Source organism: Vulpes vulpes, chromosome 5 (assembly GCF_048418805.1).
Source record: "Vulpes vulpes isolate BD-2025 chromosome 5, VulVul3, whole genome shotgun sequence".
In the NCBI taxonomy this organism is placed as follows: domain Eukaryota; kingdom Metazoa; phylum Chordata; class Mammalia; order Carnivora; family Canidae; genus Vulpes; species Vulpes vulpes.
Window position 1 is genome coordinate 99,712,465 of NC_132784.1, and position 24,957 is coordinate 99,737,421.

The 24,957-nt window shown below is 31.7% G+C and overlaps 1 protein-coding gene across 4 annotated transcripts in view; it reads left to right on the forward strand.

Moving 5' to 3' along the window:
* The window catches only part of BRINP3 (BMP/retinoic acid inducible neural specific 3), a 381,312-nt gene that overhangs the window by 247,404 nt on the left and 108,951 nt on the right, over positions 1–24,957 (forward strand). For all 4 annotated transcript variants that reach the window (XM_025991327.2, XM_025991328.2, XM_025991326.2 and 1 more), the window contains 2 exons: positions 12,121–12,226; positions 16,907–17,143. In XM_025991327.2, coding sequence (XP_025847112.1) covers positions 12,121–12,226; positions 16,907–17,143 — 343 coding nt within the window. The remainder of the gene's footprint in view (positions 1–12,120; positions 12,227–16,906; positions 17,144–24,957) is intronic.

Here is a 24,957-nt window from a genome sequence, read left to right on the forward strand (position 1 = left end):
TTGAAATTATATTCCCATTGAGGAATCTTTTTTCTTCCTTTTAAGATTTATCTTTACTAGCTTGCTGGATCTCTGTGTTTACTCTGGCTAAGAATCACCTGGTTGTTTGGTTAAAGAGCAACTCCAGAGATTCAAAGTTAATAGACTTGGTGTTTTATAACCATGGGTGCATGTGTTCTTTGGACTATAATTTGGGAAATGCTTACTGCCAACAAAGCTCCATGAAGTCCCAGAGGTACCATGGAGATACAGAAATCCCTTTGGAATTCTGATCTCTGAAGGTAATAAATAGGAAGAAATAATATAATAAGGATTATGATTTGGAGAAAAGGTGATAGAAAAGGAAAGCAAAAATTGCAGTGAGAGTTCACATTGGATTTTTATTTTATTTCTAAATTTATTCCCAAAAATATACAAATATACCCTCTAAAAAATGATTAAACTTTTTGTCCTTTCCATTTTTACTGTCTTCTTGTGATAAATAATTATATCAGTTATAATCCCCAGGCTGTGTTTCAACCTAAAAAAAAGTAGAGGAGGACAGCACTGTAGAGTGTGTTTGCAAATTGCTGAGAGATTTGTCCAATTTATTGTAGTTCCCCCCCCTGGCTTTTAGAATTTTAATAATATGGATATAATTCATGTGGATTATAAGATTCCTCTTTCTCTTATAATTTTTGTTTGTTTGAAGTCATTCTAGTGCTGACTTTTAGTGATAATCAGTGGTTAAAGAATTTGAGTTTATCCAGTTTTTGTGTGTGAGCAAAGCCAATTATTTTGGGGGGAGAAAAAAAAAGAAAGAAATGACAGCAGAACTGTTTCTGTAATGGCCAGTTGAAACAAGAAATCCACTTCTGTCTTTCTAATTACTCCTGAGACTGTTGAGTTTTAGCGTGGTGCGCTTATCTGTTCTCTCGGGCGCTTGTTTAATTGGGTGACAAATGGAAGAATATGACAGTTTCAGTATGAAAGTTTAGCTAGTCTGTGCACAGGCATTCGTTGTCCTACTATAAAAAAGATAACTGAAGTCAGAGCTTTTGATATGCTTAAGGAATTCAGAAATATTCAATACTGCTGAAACTTCAAAAGGCTATAATAAAAAGTTTTATATTTTTAATCATAAGCAATAAGAAATGTTTTAATAAGTAGTTCAGAAAAGTAATATTAAACATGGAATTTTAGAGGAGTAATAGAAAAAAATTTGCTAAGGTATTTTTTGAAATAAAACAGCAGGAGCTGTGGGAAATGGTACCATGCATTCTACTGACTCCTGATGTAAAACAGAACATAAAAAATAAAAATAATGAAATGGTTTGATTATGTTTTAAACACAAAAGAAGGCTATGTCTAACAAGGTGCCTTGCTTCAGTATCCCAGAATGGCAGAGCATTTTGTGGTTGGCATTTTGACAGTGACAGATTGTCCCAGGCTGTGCTTTGTGTGCACTACAAGCCATGATGGATTGGCAGTGTCCTTGATTCTGCTGCCGTCATTCTCCAATGTGGTGTTAGGGTTTTTTATTCCGATACTTGACATTTGCATCTGCACATGTTTTAGTTATTTTGTCAAAGGGAAGCAAAATAGATCATTCAATTGATAAATTTTTATATCTGAAGCATCCGCTCATAATTAACTGCTTGGTGCATACCAAATGGGCAGACTGGGTAGATTAGAAATAGGCAGATAAAATAAATTGTAAAACATGGGCACCTGGGTGGCTCAATGGTTGAGCGTCTGCCTTCAGCTCAGGTCGTCATCCAGGGTCCTGGGATTGAGTCCTGTGTTGGGCTCCCTGCTGGGAGCCTGCTTCTCCCTCTGTGTCTCTTGTGAATAAATAAATAAAATCTTTTAAAAAATTATAAACAGAAACTAAGTGAAAGACTCTGTTTGCTTTAATTCCTTGCTCACTCATCATGGCAACAGGTATTGTGAACTTGGTGGCATTTGCTCAATTGTAGGTTAGAGTAGATAACATCTTCAGTATATTGTCTGTTTCTTTTCTTATTTCATCAAAGAGAGAACACATAGAGGCATATCTTGGAGTGGTTGAATCTAGAGATACAGAAGGGATTTGGAAAAGGGATAAGAAAAGCCATAAGAAATAGCCCATGCATGTTCTTTTGCAGTTAAAGATGACTATCTCCAAGGGAAAAGAAATATGGTCTGAGGACCCTACCCTAATCCCATGTCTTTGTTATATTGAATGTAGCAACTCCTGGTTTTGTGTTTTTACTTTAAAAAGGATAACTGATAACGTTGTTGAAAATGTTCTAAAAAACTGTTCATTTTATACAATGATTTATTTGCATTAGTCCCCCAAAAAATATTTGTATTCTGAACTTGGGTTAAGAAATTGTTGTTGTGGTTGTTTGGTATTGTGTTTCAAAGTTGGTAGTCATCTGAAATAGATTCAATAACTAAAAGGCAATGAGATTGCAATTCATAGAATAAAAAAAATGAAATCATTTTGAAATATTTTACTTCTGTTTGCTTTCATTTCTAAAATACATGTAAAGAATGCTTCCTTGGAATATATATATATATATATATATATATATATATATATATATATTCTTATGTGAAGAAATAGAAAAGAACTTCTGCCTCCTGAGTTCCCTCAGATGTAATATCTCTGCTCTGGGGGGAGTGGTGGTCAGGTCCAGGGTGGCATCAACACCTGCATTGCCAGTCTAATGGCACTTGCTGGAACACAGGCGGCATTCCACGGCCCTGACCAGGTTACAATGGGTTTGTTGTTTGTAACTGCCTTGTGGCAGTGAAACTTTATTTGTTTTGGGTTTTTTTTTTGGTATTAATATTGAATAATTCAGCAAACTCTAAACCAACTCTAGTGTAATAACAATATTCCTTCAGACTTCATATAATGAAGTACAAATTTACCATTTATGTAACATCATTGTTATAGCTACCACAAATGTAGCTTTTAGGAAACTGTCAATTTTTAGACACTTTTAGAAAGTGTCAATTTTCGAAGTGTGTGTGTGTGTGTGTGTGTGTGTGTGTATATATAACATGTATATATATATATATATATATATATATATATATACTAGAAATTATACACACACACACACACACACACACATATATGTAGTTAGGAACCCAATGAAACATTTTTTTGCTATATAGTTTCTTCCAATTGCTGTGATTTTAAGCTCTGCATTGTTTAAGAAATAAATCAAAACAGCATCTGTAGGAGTGAGCTTATAGATTTGGCCTCTCCAAGACCAATCAAGAGCCACACATTGAAATTCCATAGTAACCATGGTATGAACATAAAGGAGTCCTGATGCTATTTGGCAACCTTGTTGTGACTAAATTGTACCCAGTTTACCTTATTCCACATCAAACTGAATAGATACTTTTAGAACCTGAGAACATTTCTTTTTTCTAACCTCCAGTGTAATTTTATATTTTAATGGGGACTGAAAGGACATACACAGTCTTTCTCAACAGGCTTATATGTGGGCGCTTGTGTATTATGATGAAGGGTAATTTATAGCGTATGAAAAAAATAGGTCAGTCATTATAGCACTGTCTGGACTCATGGTGGCAAGTATAAGTGAACACTGCACTAAAGCAATTGCTCTCCAAGAAGACATACTCTGCTTTGTCCCCAAATAAAATGTGTGCCCTGTATTTATATTACTCTCTTCACACTTAATAGTTTATTTCACATGCTATTATTTGATATACATTATGTCTCATTCCTTACATTTTATAATTCATAGTTTTATTGTCTATCTTGTACATGCTTTATGAATATATGTAACTTAATATTGTTTATAATCATACATTTTATCTTTGTGTTTCAAATATCTTTGCTCCTCCTTGGGAATGAATTCTAGATAGCTTTTAAAAATGCAACCCTAAAATGGATGCTTCTAATATTTAAAAGTGTGTTATTTATTGAAATTATGGGAATAGAATTAAAATAAATAGTTTTCAGCATAAAGTCATTTGCATAGATAAATAATTCAACAAAGGTTTTTGCTCCTTTACATTTAATTTGTATTAGATTTGTGTTTGTGCTTTTAATGTAAAGATAGCAGTCATCTAGTCATTAGTTATATATCATGTACTATTTTAAACTTCTATTATATGGTTAGAGCATGTTCATGAAATTGACAATGTCAAATGTATTTTAAATAATGATATTAATTGTGTGTAATGGACTTAGTGTAATGGGTTTTATTGTAGAAGATGAAATTTAGTATCAATATACTCATGTATTTTTCACTTGAAGGCATATAGTATTTTGTATATGAAGTTATACTTTCCCAGAAAACTTAGTATAAATAAAGCAATAATAATAACTTAGTATAAAATAAAGCAATTTTAAAAATAAATGAACATTTTCATATGCTTGTTTGTGATTAACAATATGTTTGAAAATTCATTTCCTAATTAAATATTAAGCCCCACAAATATTGCAGCATGATAAAGAACTGAGACTTCACTGAATGGCAGTTTGATGTTAAGTGTTCAGTGAAAGGATGAAATAAGAATCAATGACTGGCAAAGGAAAAAATAAATGGTAAAAATATCTTTAAACTCAATATTCACCTTTGAAAAAATGGAAATGATACGTGTAATTGCTAACTCTTATGTATAATTTATAATCAAATATCATATATGTCATACAATTATATACCATAAATTATTAGTATCATGATAAATTATTAAATATATTTAATCATAACAAATAATACCCCAAAACTTATATAGTTACAAATATTAAATTATATAAGTTTTAGTATCCTATCATGATATAATTATCATATATTATTGGTTACAACCATATATTCATATACACACACATATACACACACACACATTCAGTATCAACATTTCTAAAGGTTTTCATTAGTTTGATAGCTTAAACCCTATACATCTATAAGAGATCCTACATTAGAACATAATAAAAATTAATCAACACTTGTATTTTACTATTCAAAAGTCTAATGTAGAGTAGAATAAGCATATGTTGGAAGTTGTATTTCAAGTTATTAATAAATTAATACTTAGAATAAAAGGTAATTCCTTTGGCCTTAGATCAAAGTTACATGAACCACATTCATGGCAATATTTATTGTTCATGAGAATGACCCAAGATATTACACCATTCTAATTGACCTACACATCAATCTAGACCAGTTAAATTGTTATTTATTGTAATACTATTGCTAGAGAGAGGGAGGGAGAGATAGAAAGGGAGAGGAGGAAGGAATTAGATTGATCAAAGTAAGCAGAGCTTAAAAAAACTTACGTATAGAACTTGGAAAGCCAGTATGATGCTCAGAATGGGTATTTGACTGATGAGTCAGGAGGTTTCAGACCCAGTTCCAGCTCTAATTTTACTTACATGATACTGAGCAAGCTCCATAACCTCCCCGGGCTCCAGATACCTCATTTGTGTAATGAGATGCTGCGGCTGGATGATTTCTAAGACTCCCAATAGCTCTAAAACTTTATATATGTTGGCCCTGATGCATATTCTTCAAGAGGTTCACAAAAAGTTTAATAAATCAACGTAAGCATTCTTTTGTTATTTCTAACAAAAAAATAAAATATTTAACCACCAACTTAGTTCACAATTATTGAATTCCCTACCCTGTATCAAGTACCGTGTATGATTATGAATAGGGAGTTTATAGTTTAGTAAGTAAGTAATGTAAACCGAGGAGTGTGATTTTATAAATGCCATAATACAACATAAAGAAAACTTTGTGGTAAGATAAAGTATTATGATATTAAAATATCTTGAGGGAGATAATTTAATTCTTAGTATATATTTTCCCTCAAATAATTTCCTACCCTTGGGAAATAGCACTTTTCTTTTTTGCTACTCATATATATGAGTTTATAAGGAAATGACTAATTGCTTTTTATAAATAAGTGTGAAATTAATGTGTTTTTTGAATTTTGAGTACTCAACAAAATAAAAATAAGGATGCTCAAGTTAGTTCCTAGTGGAAGATTGATTTATCATGTGTTTACCTTTTAGATTATAGAATGGTCATAACTGTAGCCTTGAAAGAAAACAAAATAAATATGACCTTTTAAGATCGTTAAAAATTGATTGAATTTGATTTTTAAATAACTCTGGGCAAAACTTCGTAAATGAGCTACACTGTACTTATCAATATTCTATTATTTCATATGCATAATCAATGGTAATATAAAATTATTCATAAACTATTTCAATATATTCTTATATAACTTTGAAGAAAATTAATTTTTTTAAAAAAGTTAAGAGAAAAGAACTATAAAAATGTAAAGTATATGAAAATTTGGTCTATGAATAAAAAAATGGTCTCGAACAGCAGTTGCTCCTCATTTCAACTATTTTCATGTCTAGTAAACAGAAGTGGGTAAATATGTGATAGCAGAGAAAAGCAGTTTTTATTTCATTGCTTGAATTTCAAATATAAACATTTATTAATTTTGTCATTAAAAATGACACATTAGGACAGGATACAGCCATTCCATATTCTTTTCTTATCATAGGATCAATAAATAGTTCACAGATGAGAAGTCATTGTAATGGAGAATAAACACATTCTTGTCTTTTTTTTTTTTTTTTTTTGTAGCTTAAGAGAGAAAGAAAAAAGAAAGAAAGGAAGAAAGGAAGAAGGAAAAAAAGAAAGACAGAGAGACAGACTTCCTATTGATTTCAGATAAAGTTTCCAGGAAAGAAAAAAAAAAATTTCCAGGAAGGTTACAGTTTAAAAAAAAAAAAAAAAAAACTACATTTATAGATTTTTTCAGTAGGGATATACTATTCATATGATCATGCATGTTATCGACTTGCTGATAAACCTTAATCAGTTTAGTCAAAATGATAAACTAATACTCTATTTCATTCTGAAAAATGTAAAGCAACATCAGGTTCACAAAGCTATATATAGTGGGTGTATATGTATAATTTTACAAAGTATATATACATTCACTATATATAGCTTTGTGAACCTGATGTTGCTCTACATTTTTCAGAATGAAATAGAGTTTCATTCTGAAACTGAATGAAAAAAGTTTACTTTTTTCACTTAACATAGATGAAAATTTTCTCATATAATCATATGAGACTCCTTGTCTTCTATACTGGAGATGAGAAAACTTACCCTATTTTCACTGTAGCTGCTGTTATTCTTTTCTTTGTAATCGAATTTCTTATTTTTTCCCATGCCAATATTTCTAGTTTAGTCTTGTCATGATTATTCTTACAATATTATACTCTAATTGCATATTCATATGATCTTGTACAAAACTTCTACATACTCTCATTCATGGGTGAGTTTGATTTAAGGTATTGTAAAATTTAGGCCCCTTTGTCTTATAGAGAAAAGCATTAACATTCAGCACACTGGAGTCAGGAAAAGTATTAGGATCTTATAATCTTGATTGAGAGGTTGGGTATAGATAATTCCAATAACTTTCCAAGAGTTGAGATATTATTGTGCTTTTGCTTTTTTAATAGTAAACATTTACACTTTCTTTACATTTACCTTGAAATAATAACTGTAGGACAGGCCCTTGGTAAGCACTTTTTATGGATTATCTCATTTTTGTTTCCCAACTACATGAGACTGTTAAGAAAACTTTAGCTATTCCACCCAAAAGAACCTGAAACTTGAATAGGTTCCTCTTTAGTAAGCGGTGGAGTTAGGATAGTTGACTCCAAAATGTTCACGTAAGTGTATTTTCCTCTAATTAGTTAATATTACTATGATTTTGACTGCAAATATTTTAAATATATAATATCTGAGTTTGAAGATTATGAACTCTTTAATAGTACTATTTTCATTTAGAAATGTAGTATGTTTTTCTGTTTGTTTACTCTTCTTTGTCCCACTTTCTTCACTTTTTTAATATGTGAAAATTTGTTTTTGCTTCAGAGAGCTTTTCTTCAACTAGTTTTCACTGAATTAATTTCATAATTCCAGTGCGTCGCTGGGGCATTAGATCATCTTTAGAATATGTGAATGTAGGGAAATTTGATAGAAAATCATAAGGATTGGTTTTTATTTCCAAGTGAATTATTTGTATCATTTTCTTTTAATCCAAATAAACTTGAACCAATACTATTTGTTAATATAGTTACTTGCTAGGCATCTCTTTGCATCAGGAAGGTTATGTATTTTTCTTTTGCACCCTGTAAAATTCTCCAACTGTGAAAATATCATGCGGTAGTTTAATGAAACAATATAAAAACAATACAGGAAAAGTTGAAAGGATCTCTTGTATCCTCTTGATTTTAACAATATACTTAAAACACAATTTACATAAGTCAGTTATAGAAGGAAAGAACACATCTCTTATATTTTGAAGACAAACTTGTCCTTAATTGATCTTGAAGATTCTATTTTACTTTCTACAGCTGGTTGAGTTATATCTTTGATGTTTGTGTCCTCCACACCAGTCTCTCAGCCTTCCAGGCCCCTCAAAGCACATGTAACTTTCTTCATGGTTCTCAGTCACAATCACAAACTACAGTAATACCTCAGAAAAGGCATCATTTTTGGATCCGAAAGACTACATCCCCTTGCTTTCAACATCTTCCTTTCAACATCTTCCTTTCAACAGATAAATAAAATAAATAACTAAAAATTGTTTTCTCATTTGATACATCAATCTTAAAATACTGAATCCTGTCAGTCTTATTCATTTTTATGTTTCTCTGTCAAGTCATTCTTCATTTCTTACATTATGTAGGAAGACCTCTCTATCAGATATTCATCTATTAGCTGATGACAAAAGTTCAAGCTGTCTGTGGCACAACTGCATAATTTAATCTGGTAGAGTTAATATGTCTATTGAAGAGTTTATACAAAAAAATTGGCTTTTACAATTTTCTTTTCATTTTTATTTATTTCATTAGTATTGAAAAAACAAAATAAGCATGGATGCATTTATTAGTGCTGACACTAGTAAGACATGTAGATGTTTTAAATATAAAACAATTGAAAACAAGGAGTTTGCATTATTGACTGTGCCAGAGTTTGTAGATTTGTATATTAAATCAGATAATTATCAGTAATTTCAGTGGTGAATGATAAAAAACAAAGTAAAATTATATGTAGGATATGCTAGATTTTTATTATTGTATATATTATTGTATATCATGAAAGGTGACAGATTAAAGCAATCTATAGATCCATAGATATATTCAAACCTCCAAATTTATAAGACCATTATTTAAATTTCCTGCATTTTTCTCAAGACCACAGTAACTTGATATAACTGAAGGTCTGTAAAGAGATGGAGCGATGCTACTTATCCTCTTTCAAGTGTTAAGTGTTTACAAGATTGTCTTCCAACTTCCAAGATGTCATATTCAATGTCATATGTTTCAATGTGTGCCTGAAGCCAATTTTATTTTAAAAATTTCCTTAAAATTACAAGCACTGGAATTTGTTTATATTACTGTGGTGTGTATGTGTGTTTGTGTGTATTGAGGGACAATAAAATTACATGATAGGACAACATGAAGATTTAAATTACCTTAAACCCGAAGTATTTCCTTTGATACTTTTAATCCCCTTATTACTCTTTTGTTGATAATCATTTATATTTAAATATCATTTATATATACACACACTTACATGTATGTTATACATGTCAACATTAGAAATGATTACCCTGAACAAAATAAGTGATGGTCAGTATCACCATGAGAGAACAGTGGTAGGGAGTATCCAAAGTTGGTGTAATGTTCGGGGGAAAAGTATTGTCTTCCCCATGATAAACTGCATGTACTCATAGTCAATATTTGTTATTTTTAAGAACTTGTTCTTTACAAAATATGATATAGAGTTGTCATGATACAAATTGTACATTCACTCAGTGAATCTCAGTTGACATATCTATCTTTTTGTCTTTGATTATTACCTGTAAGTTTTGAACTCCTCAGTTAGTAATCTTATCTTTGACAAAATGTCTAAAAAATAGATCTGCACTGTCACTCCTATTGGATGTTTCCAATGGAGAATGTTATGCCTTTCAGAGTCAGAATGCTCCAAGCCATGCTCTCTTATATGTTCTCTCCAGTGGAGCCTATTTGCAACATATCTAAATGTTATCGCTTAGGCTAGAAATCTCAGTTGCCTTTCCCTCTCTCCATTGTGTATATTTTCAATATTTCATAATCTTGCCAGATCTAACTTTTTCATAATCCATCTTCTTCAGATAAGTCTTATTGCCACTGCTTCAATCAGGTCTTTGTCATCTAGATAATGGTCTTAATGTCTTCCTTTTATGATTTTCCCCTCAAACTGTCCCCTTCTCTTTCTCTTAATCAATGTCCATGGGCTTACACTACAACCTGATATGTGATGTAGACACTATGCTGAACAAAATAGGCAGTATTTCCTGTACTTGTGGAGCTTGCATTCCAATGAAAAGTGTCAGCAGTAATCATAATAAATGAGTAAATTATACAGCATGTTAGAAGCTGATTACTACTGTGGAAAAAGTAGAACAAGGTGAAGAAAGGAAATAATGGTTGAAAGAGTGAAGCATGGGGAGGTGTATTCATTTAAAATAGGTTAGTCCAAATAGTCCTGAGAGAGTGACATTTGAACAAAACTTGAAAGAAATGAAACAGTGAGCTTAAAAAATATTTTGAGGACTAGCATTCCAGATACAGGAATAGCATGTCAGAAATCCTGAGGTTGGGGCACTGGGTGGCTCAGTCGATTAAGCATCTGCCTTCTGCTCAGGTCATGATTCCAGGGTCCTGGGGTGGGGCTCCTTGCTCAGTGGGGAACCTGCTTCTCCCTCTCACTCTGCCTGCCTCTCCCCTTGCTTATGCTCTCTCCCTCTGCCTGTCTCTCCGCTTGCTCTCTTTCTCGCTTTCTCTGTCAAATAAGTAAATAAAATCTTTTTTAAAAAGAAGAAAGAGAAAGAAAGTCTGAGGCAAGAAGATAAAGAATATGTTCAAGCAACAGCAAAGAGCCAATGTAGTTGGGGCAGAGTAAATGAGGAAAACAGGAGAAGGGATGAGTTCACAGAGATAACAGGAATAACAGAATAATGTGACATATTGTAGTTCTAGGAAGTGCTCTGGTTTTTACTCTCAGTAAGATGGAAGACGCTGTGGAGTTGTGAATGGTGAAATGAAATTACCTGAATTATTTTTTTGCAAACCATTCTTGTTGTGGAGTGGAGAGTATCTTTTTAAAATACTAAGATCATTATGATATTCCCCTGCTTTAAAATATGGTTTTTTTTTTTTATCATACTGAGAATACGCTTCTAGTCTTCCATAATTGACTAAACTCCTCCTCATCTTCTGATGCAATACATCCTGAGGCATCCATGGAAAAATCAGTCGGCAATATGTGATTCCATAATTATTCCCAGGGCTGAGCACTACAAACCACAACTTTATAGAAACGGGAGGAAAAACACAAGTGGAAGTCATTAACGAATACTTTGTGTGGGTGTTTGAAAATGTACTTAATCATGAGGATAGATAAACTCAATTAGTCAAAGAGGAGACAAGAGGGGCGAGAGTGGAGGATATTGAATAAGCAAAGACAGATTTAAGAATGTCCTGCTGGAGAGCAATTTATGCCTGTTGGGGGGAAATGGGATAGATGGAAACCAAGCAAAAGAGTTTGGACTTTGATGGCACCATATAAGACAGGAAAATTATAGATTTTTAAGTAGAATAAAATAATAAAATAAGTTTTTAGACAGTAGCCTGACAGATCTGATTTATTGAGGAAAAATGAACAAACAAAAAACAATCCTCATATGAGTCAAAACTTGCTCTCTATCTAAAGGAGCATGCCCTTGTCATATCTTGGGTAAAATCAATGACCTGAGGTGAGTGATGCTTTTGACCAAAGAGGGCTTCTGTTATACTCCTAGAAGATTTATGCCTGGCCAAAGGGAAGAAAATGGAATTGAAGACAAAGGGAGTTATTTGTCTTCTCTGTGCTTAGGTGTGTGTATTGTTGGTATGTATCAGATCCTAGGCCTTTCAGTGATGTTTGCCAGCAGAGTATAATATCAGTGCGTGACAACTACATTGGGCCAGAAGAACATGGTAAACTCTGATTTATATAATAAAGTTGATGTTTTATTTGTCAGGTAACAGAAACACGGACTGGTCCTCTTGGCTGCAGTAACTATGACAACCTAGATTCAGTCAGTTCTGTTCTGGTTCAAAGTCCTGAGAATAAGATTCAGTTGCAAGGTATGTGGCTAAAATTTCATTAATTCTCTATCAGTCTGGATAATAATTATCCAGTTGTGTTTTCATTCTTCTTCTTTTTGCTGTCGCTGTCATTGTTGTTGTTCTTTTATACTAGCTGGATATGCAGAACTAGGCTGTTAAAATTTCATAAAATGCTAATTTCCTAATTTCTAACCAATACTAACATTCTAGACCAAATGAAGAAAATGTTAAAAATTCACTTTGCTTCTTAAGTTAGGTAATCTATATATAGTAATTGAGAATTCATTGTGATAGTATTTTACTTCCATACAGTAATTTTTGTTTCAATATGCAGTAATTCTTTCCTAGGTCTGTCTGTGTTTTGACCTTTTCCTCATAAATTCTAGTAAAAGGTGTAACAATATTTATGCACACGAGCATGAACTGTTGATATTTTAAATATAACCTAATATGCTAGCTAGAACTGCATTTATCCTCTGACAGATAGAAACATATTTGGGAATATATTAACAAAATATTTATATTTCCATTATAATGATGGATAATATGATAATGGTAATAATTTACCTTTTTTTCTATTCTTATATTTTGTGAGATAGTTCAATAGAGGATTATTAAACAACTTGTAGCAGGTATATATACTGCTCCCAAATAGGCTATTGATGTGTGGACTTATTCATATAGGTAGGGAAAGCTATGAATACTCATGTTTAAACATATTTAAATATGTACTAGTTGAAGAAGTTCAGAAAAGTCTTTGATGACACATTGTCTAAATTAAGTTGACTGATCAAAGGGATAATTTTGAGTTATTCTTCCCTTGTCTAGCTTTTCCATCGTCTACTTTTTTTTTTTAATGACAAAAGTTAGAGTTGCATTTACATTATTCAGTTTTACATAAGAGTGTTTACAAGTTCCAGAAAATCTGACATTTTTCCTCAACTTTTCAATTTTGGAAAATGTAGCAGCTTTGCATTATTTCAATATATGGTAAATAAAAAAAAAAAAAAAAAAAAAAAAAATATATGGTAAATAATAAATGAATCTCATCTATTTTGAATTGTATACAAATTGCAAAGAAGATACTTAAAAATTTGAGCTTTAAATGCCATCGAATTTCTCATTATCAATCCTAGATTTTAAGTTATTGAAATATTTTTTTAATTTAAACAAATGCAATCGACCAATATTACTTGTAATTCTGTTTACTCCCTTTTAAATGTATGGATCAATTTGCCTGCAGAATATTAAGTTTCATCAAAAAGAATAAGGAATATATATATATCCAATATATGTTTATTTAATTGACCCATTAATATTTATTAACCTGATTTTTAAATTTTTGCTGTTTGTGTGAAATAGTGCTTAGTTTTCAGAATATTATATTATAAAGGCAAAGCTCAACTTCCTATGTATCTTGAAAAAAAATTAACACAGGAATAAGTGAAGCAACATTCCTCTTTAAATAGCTGTTGTTGTTTTTTTTTTTTTTTTTTCCAGTTTATGTGAGAAACACAGAGATCTGCATCGCTATTTTTTGTCTCTGTTTCCTAGGGCTATATTTTCAATGGTCTATCACAACTTTATTTGTTACTCTGTAGTTCAAAGACTTCTCCAAGGATAATCTCAGGAAATCAGTATTAGAGACTTTAACTTCCCTTGCGTTCTGTCTCAAATTTCATCTATATTTATGGTCTAAACATTTATGTTGATTCAATTTTCAACCACTCTTTTAATAGTAGCCCTTTTCCACTTAAAAAAAATGCCAAGCTTTAGATTCTCAATCGATGGTACCATGACACATGAAGGATATAAAAGATTTTAGGTCATTCTGTGGCAATTGGAAACACTGGAGTCTCAAAGTAGACTTTCATCAGAGCAAAGAAAACATCAATAAGATTTATTAAAGGTAAAAGCATTAGGCAACAAATACAGAACAAAATTCCATGATTTAACTATGTTAGAATAAACATTCAGAAGTGAGATATCAAAAAGATGCACATAGTACATTAATTCTGATTTTAAAAAATGAAATCAAATGTTTTTTGGCAGTAAGCTGGATTTACCTGTTTGTTTGACCCTGAGATCTGCTTAGCCAACTAGATTACAAACATGACAGTTCAAAAATTGAAAAAGCTTTATCTACAACTCCAGAATATTGGTTACTATATATGCAAGGTATATGACAAAAAGTAACCCTTATGGAAGTATTAGAAAATATGTATTGAGGTTAATAATATGCCAATGTTTTCAACCCCTTATGAATTTAACATTTGAAACAAGGTACTTCTGAGTGAAAGAGTAAAGGTATAATGAAAAGTCATTTATTGAGTCTTGATAATAACTTTTTGGTAAAATTCCCAGAAGCTGAGATGTGAATGATTCATATGATTGAGTAACAAATATTTTTCTAGATCAGTTCCTTCCTAATGTTTTATTTCAACAAAATTGACAAAGGGCTGGTTTATTATCAAATAGAGGATTTAAAGTAATTGTTAATGACAGTTCACTATGTTTTTGTTGTTGTTGTTTTTTGCTTATAATAAAAATAAAATGATATTGCTTCATGAAAGTATTTTGTGTCCTATTTTATCCATTGATGGAATAAATTTTCTTTTCTCTTTTTTTGATATTTTTAATAGTTTATTAGAAACTAGTTTCACAGGCCACAAGGAAGTCAAAGGATTATGTATAGCCTTATAGTAAACAAGCAGGGGGCTGGTAGGACCAAGATGAGTCTAGGACCCTAGACCCTGAACTGAGATCATGACTTACACCAAAGGCAGCCACTTAACTGACTGAGCCACCCAGGGGCCCCCTGTAATGTTAAAAATTACCAAAGTTTTGGGCAGTTGCTCTTTAGACTTCTTCCCCTTAGTTATTTTTAGTGTGGTTTTATAGATTGTAAGTTTTCTTCTTTTATAGATACAGAGATAAACACAATTGTAAATATCCAATTTTGTAGTAAATAGCAATTAGATATTGGCCAAATTTTTCCTTTTATGTTTACTTTTGTTACTGATCACTTTGAATATTTAGCTTTATTTTTCCTATGTAGAAAAAAATGCTGAGATTGAAGCTATATTTTCTTGAAATATCAGAATAAATATGAAACCATTAGGGAACCCTAAATATTAATCATGTAGCCTTATCTTCATTTTTAAATTTTTTCTGAAGAGATATTAACTTTACTAAACTTCCATGTAGAAAAGTAAGGAAACATGTCAACGGGGGCTGTCTTAATAAATGGTAAGGACATGACCTGTGAAACAACTGAAAGCAATCCATTTGCTTCCCTGTAGTCAGTCTTAGGGATCATTCCTGAACAATAGAGTCCTTTAAGTTACGTGTTGTTAATGACATGAGGTAAACATTATCATCAATATTTTGTAACTGGTTTACCAATGCCACAGTCTATTGTATCATAATATCTGATGTAGTTTTGGAATATAGGTGGGGTTTGCTTGGATGAGATCTGGAGCCCATGACCAAGAAAGAATTTTTGAGCTGTCTTTGTTGTAACATGGTGGTTTTGTTAAAGTATGGGGACAGGATGGATGGGCAGGAAAAGCTGCTGCTCCAGGCTTGTGAGGGATGGCTGATTATATATTTGGGAGTTAGGAGAAGTAAGGAAAAGGGAGATTTCAAAAGGATTTTCACATGCTAAAGAGGACCTACAGGATACTGGAGGCCTAGTCATTGTCAAGTTAAGGTTGTTTTTCCCTCTAGCAAGGTATTAACATTAAGATAGCTGGGAGCTTCCTGGAGGAATGTCACACATATCCCACCTGGGGGCAGAGGGTTACAGGGCTTCAGCTTCTGTTTTGTCCTCAGCTTGCATTCAGTTCCCTCATCAATATCTGTGTAAATATGGGCTGATAATCCGAAAGTAAAATGAAAGTATTGAAAACTATTTGAAATCAAATGGTGGAAATAAATGCCTGCCTCTTTTTAAAGGTATAGGATCAATCTCCATAGTAAACATTTCCAAATATTCTAAACAATTTAGATTTATCCAAATATTCTAAACAATTTAGCATCTATCTCCTTCGTAAAGGTATCCAAATATTCTAAACAGTTAAGTGAAAGAGCCAACCAAAAAGAAAGACAGATACCATATGATTTCATTTATATGTGGAATTGAAAAGACAAAACAAATGAGCAAAGGGGGAAAAACAGAGAGAGAGAAACAAAGGATGAAACAGATTCTTAATTATAGGGAACAAACCCATGTTTACCAGAGGGGACTGGGTTAAATAGTTGATGGCAATTAAAGAGTGCACTTGCCCTGATAAGTATTGGGTGATGTATGGAATTGTTCTACTATGTTTTACTAATTGTATTTACTATATCATACACTTGAAACTAATATAATACTGTATATTAACTGGGAAACTTTAAGTAAGAATTTTTTTAAAAATAAAGAAAAAAAACAATTAAACAAATTATTAAAAATCAGATAATCTATAATTTCCAGGATTCTTGGACAGTGCGGAGAGCCCTCATATGTTGAAATTTTGTTGGCTTAGATAATTTTCTTTTTTTTTCTTTTTTCTTTTGGCTTAAATAATTTTCTAATGATAGTTTTAAATCCATGACTTGTATATTAAATTTTTGGCCTTTTTTGAATATTTTAAAACTGTGTTATATATATTTTTTCTTTTTCAAAAAAAGTATGTGCTTTTTTTGTTCTTTAAGGGCTACAAGTCCTCCTTCCAGATTATCTTCAGGAGCGTTTTGTACAAGCAGCTTTGAGCTACATTGCTTGCAATTCAGAGGGAGAGTTTATCTGCAAGGACAATGATTGCTGGTGTCAGTGTGGTCCCAAATTTCCAGAATGCAACTGCCCCTCCATGGACATTCAAGCCATGGAAGAGAATCTTCTTCGAATAACTGAAACCTGGAAAGCCTACAACAGTGACTTTGAGGAATCAGGTAGGACAAATTTAAATGTAACAGTTAAACTTTGCCAAAACAAATACTATATTGAAATGACTAGTTAATTCTTTTGGAAGAAACTATTATTACATAACTGGGAAGACTTTTATTTATTTATTTTTAATTTAATTTAATTTAATTTAAAATATTTTATTTATTGATTTCAGAGAGAGAAAAAGAACATGGGATTGGGTGAGGGCAGAGGGAGAAAGAAGAATGGGAGAAGAAAACATGCTGCTGAGCAGGGTTGGATCCCAGGATTCTGGGATCATGATTTGAGCCAAAGGCAGCCTCTTAACCAACTGAGCCACCCAAGTGGCTCTATTTAATTTATTATTTATTATTATTCTTTCAAATAGACATCTGCATTACTTCTATTACCAGTGATTTCAGTATTTTCCTGAAAGCATCTATGGTGCTTTGTGTATTACTATGAATTATCGCCACTAGAACCCAGCCTGCTCTTCAGTTGATGTATTATTAGTCATTTAAGAAAGTCTTTGCCTTTCTCAATACAAGAATTTATCATCTGATTTCTCTGATATCTTTCTAGACTTTTCTAGTTGTCCTTGAGTTTCACTTGTGAGGCAAAATGCAGAGAGCATTTGTTCTGTACCTTCTTCACATTAACATGAGTCTCAGGAAAGTACACCTTCACTTAACTACTGATATTTTAATCAAATTTAGATCAGTTATGATTTTGTTGGTGTGTGTAGGTTTTTGTTATTTCTGAATTTTTATGAGTATATATATATATGTATTTTCAATATTGTTTCTTATGGATTACATAACCTATTAATAGCTTTCATTTCATAAAACATTGAATTTTAATAAAAGATTAAAGCTATTTCAACATGAAATCTATAATATTAATAAATATATATATAATAATACATGATTAAAGAATAACTAAAATCCTTAGAGTGTGGTAAGTATAATTATACAGTATTTAGCCAAAAATTTTGGAGTGAATTTCAAATGGGCAAAAGAGGTTTTAACTGCCAAAAGTTCAGACTTAAACACTCAATTATCAAAATTCTTCTGGTAAAAAAAAAAAAAAAAAAAAAAAAATTCTTCTGGTGATTAATTTAACCAAACACACTTAAAAGTGACAACAATATTCAACCTTCATTCATGATAAAAACTCTTAACAATTTAGACATGGAAGGCACATATCTCAACATAATAAAGACCATATATGACAAGTCCACAGCTAACATCTGATAAGAAATAATGCAATTGATTGTTAAAAAAGAGCATCATCTTTTTGTGGAGTAGAACTACCACATTATAAACTGAAGGGTAGATAAATAATGTAGGAAGGATCAATGAGTTTATGATTTCTTAACATATTTTGATCAAAATAGTGCATAATAAACAATTCTTTTCAGTTTTAGTAATATTTCTATTTTATATAAACAGGAAAAACTGTCTAGAATAAAAAATCCTTATCCCCTTGAATTATTGGATTTTTTTTTATTTTTAAAGTTTTTGCTTAAATTCCACTCAGTTAACATACAGTGTATTAGTTTCAGGTGTACAATATGCTATTCAACATTTCCATACAACACCCACTGCTCATTACAAGTACACTATTTAATTCTCATCATCTATTTAACCCATCACTCCATCTCTGGCAACCATCAGTTTCTTCTTTTTTTTATTTTTAAAGATTTTATTTATTTATTTAACAGAGAAAGAGAGCTCAGGCAAGGGGAGCAGCAGGCAAAGGGAAAGGGAGAAATAGGTTCGTGGATGAGCAGAGAGTCCAACACAGGGCAGGATCCCAGGACCCTTGGATCATAACCTGAGTCAAAGGCAGACAATTAACCAACTGAGTCACCCAGGCATCCCCAGTTTGTTCTTGACAGTTAAGAGTCTGTTTCTTGGCTTGCCTCCTTCTTTTTTTTTTTCCCTTTGTTTTGTTACTTAACTTCCACATATGAGTGAAATCATATGGCATTTGTCTGTCTATAACTGACTTATTTTGCTTTGCATAATGCTCTTTAGCATATCCATGTCATTTGAAATGGCAAGATTCCATTCTTTTTATGGCTGAATAATATCCCAACTCTATCCAGTCATCAGTTGATGGATACTTGGGCTGTTTTCATATCTTGGCTATTGTGGGTAATGCTGCTATAAGCATTAGGATGCATATATCTTTTTGAATTAGTATTTTTTTATTCTTTGGATAAATACCTCATAGCACAATTTGCTGGATCATAGGATAGTTCTATTTTAACTTTTTGAGGAAACTCCATACTGTTTTTCGGAGTGGCTGTACCAGTTTTCATTCCCACCAACGGTGCAAAGGACATCCAAATCGGCAAGAAAGAAGTAAGACTTTCACTATTTGCAGATGACATGATACTTTACATAGCAAATCTAAAATACTCCACCAAAAAAACTGCTAGAATTGATAAATTCAGTAGAGTCAACAGAATACAAAATCAATGTACAGAAATTGATTGCATTTCTATACATCCCTAATGAAACAGGAGAAAGAGAAATTAAGGAATCAATACCATTTATAATTACAACAAAATCAATAACATATCTAGGAATAAACCTAATGAATTTCTAATTGTGAATTTTTCTTTCTAGTTTTCCCAGAAGAATGCTAAGATGTCACGTATGAGACATCTGTCATGTTTTAGTCCTGTAGACTACCTGATGTTTAAAAATAATTATGGAATACAACACTTTTAGATAAATTATAATATGTAGTAGTCTCCCTAAGGTTAAATTTTAAAAAACAAACTGAGGTGTCTGAGTGGTTCATTCAGTTAAGTATCTGACTCTTGATTTCAGCTCAGGTGTTGATTTCAGGTTCCTAGTATAGAGCCCTGTTTCCAACTCTGCTCTCTGTGGGGAGTCTACTTAAAGATCTTCTCCCTCTGTGCCTTCTCTCTGTCTCTCTGTCTCTCTCTCTCTCTCAAATAAATAAATAAATCTCTAAAAAAAATTTTAAAAATAAAAAACAACTTCCACCTCATCACAGTGTATGATAGATAGGTTAGACCAGAAAATTCTTAGAGCCTATCTATATTTGTGGAATCATACAAGAATGCTACCCTTTTGCTTTGCCTTTATTTTGTTTCCAGGTAGAATGTAGTATATTGAAGTAGGACAGCACTTTCATTGGTAGTAACTAGAAAGGTGGATAATTTTTTAAATTATATTTTTCAAAGACATAATAGATCACAGAAGCAACCAAACTAAATGGAATAAAATCCCTAACAGGAGATGTAAGCTAAGGATTCACATTTTTCTTTCCCTCCTTTCTGTCTCCCTTCCTCCTTCCCTCCCTTCCTTCCTTCTTTTTTTTTTCTTTTTTTTTCTTTTCTTCTTTTCTTTTCTTTTCTTCTTTTCTTTTCTTTCTTTTTTCTTTTCTTTTTCTTTCTTTCTTTCTTTCTTTCTTTCTTTCTTCTTTCTTATTTCTCTTTCTTCTCTTTCTTTCTTTCTCTTTCTTTCTTTCTTTCTTTCTTTCTTTCTTTCTTTCTTTCTTCTTGTGAACATTTGCTTAATTATGTAAACATTTGACATTTCTTGATTTAGAGTAGAAGCTGAGGAACTGTGTGTTCCCCCACACAAAAAGTAGCTGATGGAAGAAAGAAAAACCAGCAAAACTTCTACTGGTTATGGAGATTGGACTGACAAAATTTTAGATTTGATGGGTCTAAAGAAGTTCAGTTTTAATACAAAGTCTTTACTGAATTTAGATAGTGGTGGATGCTATAGAACTATTCAAAAGTCTCTGAAAGCAGAATGAAGTTTATCACAGACTTTCAAGAGCTTAGACAAAAACTCTCTAGAGGGAGGAGCTCGAAAATAAAACTGGCAAGGGTGGGAAACCCTACAGAAAATGATTAATTGACACAGTTTCTACAACTGCTTTTCCCTGGGGCACATTTATCAGTTCAAGGCAGATTTAGAAGCTGAGAACCTAGGATTAGCTCCTGGAAAATGCTGCTCTTCCAGAACAAGAGAAGCCAGAAGAAAATATTGCAGTTACAGTAGATCAAATTGAGAATATTGGAGACTTATTTGAAGGTGTTTAAATTCATGGCTAGTCTCCTCTTTAAAGACATTTGCCTTATTTTGAATCTACCTGTGGCAGATGACTAAAGAGATAAACTAAAACCTCTGGGTGATAAAATTAGATCTTTGCCATATTATAGACCTGAAGAAGCAAATGCTCAAAAAGGGGATACTTGAAAGTTTGGAAGGACCACACTTTAACAACAGGGGAGAATAAGAGGTAAATTGATTCCTATACAATTATAACCCAGCACTAATATAGTTTAAATCCTGATTTTAGGAGTTAATCTTATCAGCATCAACTCCCTACAGTGTCTGTTAAATATGAAGAGGGTGACCTCTTGAGGACGAAAACATTTTCTAAAGCCTCTGCAGTTCCTTTTATGCCTGATGGACCTGAAACCCCAATTTACAACAAGCACACAAGACCATGTAGCTAATTTCAAAGGGAAAAGAAACTAGACAAGAGATGTAAGAAGATCCTGATATTGAAATTAATAGAAAAGATTTTGGGATAATTATTATTAAAATGTTCAAAAAATAAAGGAAAAAAATGATCATAATGATAAAGACATTGGAAAGTTCATCAGAGATTTCAAATATATGAAAGTAGACTAATGGATATTCTAAAACATAAAAATACAGTACCTGAAATCAATAACTCAAAATCTTGTTTTAATAAGAGTTACGCACAATTGATGAAACTAGTGAATGTGAAGACAGGTGAGTAGAATACACAAAAATAGAAGCAGTAAAGAAAGCAACAACAAAATATTGGATAAGTACATAGATGATATATTAATAAAAGGTCTAAGATATTTTTGAATCTGAGACAGAAGAGGAGTAGATGGGAAAATGGCATAAACAATATGCAAAAACATAATGGATACAATTATAATCTCTAGGATAACTCTAAAATAAGAAAAAAATGTTTAATTGAAATCTAGAAGAAGAAAATCAAATAAAAATTATTTGATTCCCCCAAAAAGGACAATAAAGCAGAGAACAGGAGAGAAATATTCAGGAACAAATAGATAAATACAGTGTAAAAGGAAACATTTAGATGGTCTTATCAATAAATTGTGTTGGTTCAGATATAAACACACTACAATGGTTATTATATTAGACATTCTATTTTTTATTACATCGAATGTTCTAAATAAAAGACCACAGGATGATTAAAATAACTAATAATAGTAGCAATAAAATATTATTTGCTACTTACTAGAGATATACCAAGGCCATAGATAAATTGAGGTCAAAAGTAGAAAAATATGTAAACATTAATCAAAAAATACTAAATTGTTATGCAAGATATATTAGTTGGAATAAAAATATTTTATGACAATAACATAGACAATCCAACAGGAATATATAATTATTAATTTATATGAACTACAAAATAAAATTGTACCCTACCAGTTAAATAGTCAAGGTAGACTTTATTTAAGACTATTGCAATAAAGGAGAGAGACAGTAGGGAAGAGATTTAACTCAAATCCTCTGAAACTAAAGGCAGAAGGTTTTTCAAAACACTCGGATTAGCTCATGGAAAAGTACTGGAAAACAGGAGCAGGAAGGCTGGTCAACATGATCAGGCTAGCTGTGTTTGCTAATTGTCCCTTAGTTAAGCTTGTCTTCTACTTTCCCACATAGACTGGGAGATAGATGTGCTAGCTCTTGTTTCTCAGATGATTACATTTCAAAATGATGACTCTCAGATCCTTGGGAAAGACATTATGGTTTATAAAAGATTTACATCTTAAAAGGAACACAGAAAGATTTTGCAACCGCAAGTTTTCAGATAAAAAAGGAGATCAAGGGCCTATAGTCAAGAAGAAACCTGTTTAAAATTTAGTCAAGCTAAAAACAATGCTGTGAATAGAATCTCAAATACTGACTGTAAAATAAAGAAAAAACCCTGAAATTTAAAACTTCTACATCATATGATTGCACTCATATGTGAAATTTAAGAAACAGAACAGATAAACATAGGGGAAGGGAGGGAAAAATAAAATAAGTTGAAATCAGAGAGTGACACAAACCATGAGACTCTTAACTATAGGAAAATAAATAATTATTATTCTTCAGAGAGAGACAATGTTTGATTGTACTTATATGTGGATTTTCTAATTTCTAATATTGAAAAAATTTCTATTAAATTTTTGTTTCTATTTATCTGTTACAACTGGTATGTAGTGTATTTAGCTGATTCACACTTAATTTACATCTTTAGTAAAACCACATTCACTTACACTTGGAACTAAATAACAGGTAAAATATTGTTTTTATTGAACTCTTTTTGACACTAGTAAAATGTATCAAAGTCACATTTGATAGCTTTGAGAAGAGCTTTTATTGAAAAATAAAACTTCCTCTATTTTTGCCTCATAGAAATAAACACATTTAAGAAGTAGCAATGAGGCAGATTTTGTATTGGGAAAGGTTTTCAAATATTCTCACCACCCACAGGCTTCTATAAGTTGGTAGACTTTATTCTAGGTTACTTTGTCTGTAAGGAAATGCATCAATTTATTAAACTTTCCTGATGATTAAGAAAGATGATTATGTTACTTTTAAATATTTAATTTAACTGAACTTGACCTTTTTTAATGCAAACTATTAATATACCTAAAATATGTTTTTATTAAAGCTGAAGAAAAAATCAGTTTGTATTTATTTTATCAGATTAGAATGTGCATCTGAATTTCAAAATTCTTCCATAAACACATATAGCATGAAGTGTGAAAATCTGTATATTAGAGTATATACTAACAACATAGAATGCTCATACCAATCACCACACAAAAAGGAAGAAAATAAATTTCAGATTTTATTGGGTCAATATAACTTGTTTATAAAAACCTATCTGTTGTACATTTTCTATTATCACTAAGTATAAAAATAAATCATTAGGCCAGATAAGTGTAGAATGCTAAGCCATTTTTGTATTTGATTATATGATTCATTTTGCTCTGTAATACAAGTCCTGAAAAATAAACTTCTTACAGCTTCCCAAAAAAGTGTCAGAAAATTTCAAAATAGAATCTATTTTTTTTCTTATCTTGTGACCGGAGGGAATTTCGGTTGTAAGAACTATATTCAAATAAAACTTTTCAATCTCTACCTTTACGTTTTCAGAAATAAATTAACATTGTTTAATAAAAAATAATGGTGGCATATATGTAATGATTATAGTGAAGGAAAGAATATAGGTTAAAGATATAGGGAAATCTAGATGTGGACCAAAAAATGAAACACACACACAGGAAGAGTAACAAAACTGATTTATGTGTTTTGTTTAATTAGATAAAAACAACTTTGTAGCCAATTACTTAGAGACCAGTTCTATCCAGGAATAAAGAAACTGGAAATCCTTAAATTTTTACAGAGAGATTGAAATAAATAAACGTCAAATTTATTTTGACTTGGATTATGCAACTGTTTACTAAAGTTGCTAGAAAAATAAAGAACTAAATCAAAATATAGAATCATTTCCATATAATATTCTACATTTTCCTTAATTCTTTTTTGGATGAATAAAAACCTTAATTATTTAAGCTATAACTATGAAATATGATGATACAAGCAATAACTAGTTTTTTTAAAAGATTTTATTTATTTGAGACAGAGAGAGAGAGAGAGAGAGAGAGGCAGAGACACAGGCAGAGGGAGAAGCAGGCTCCAAGCAGGGAGCCTGATGTGGGAGACGATCCTGGGTCTCCAAGATCATGCCCTAGGCTGAAGGTGGCGCTAGGCCGCTGAGC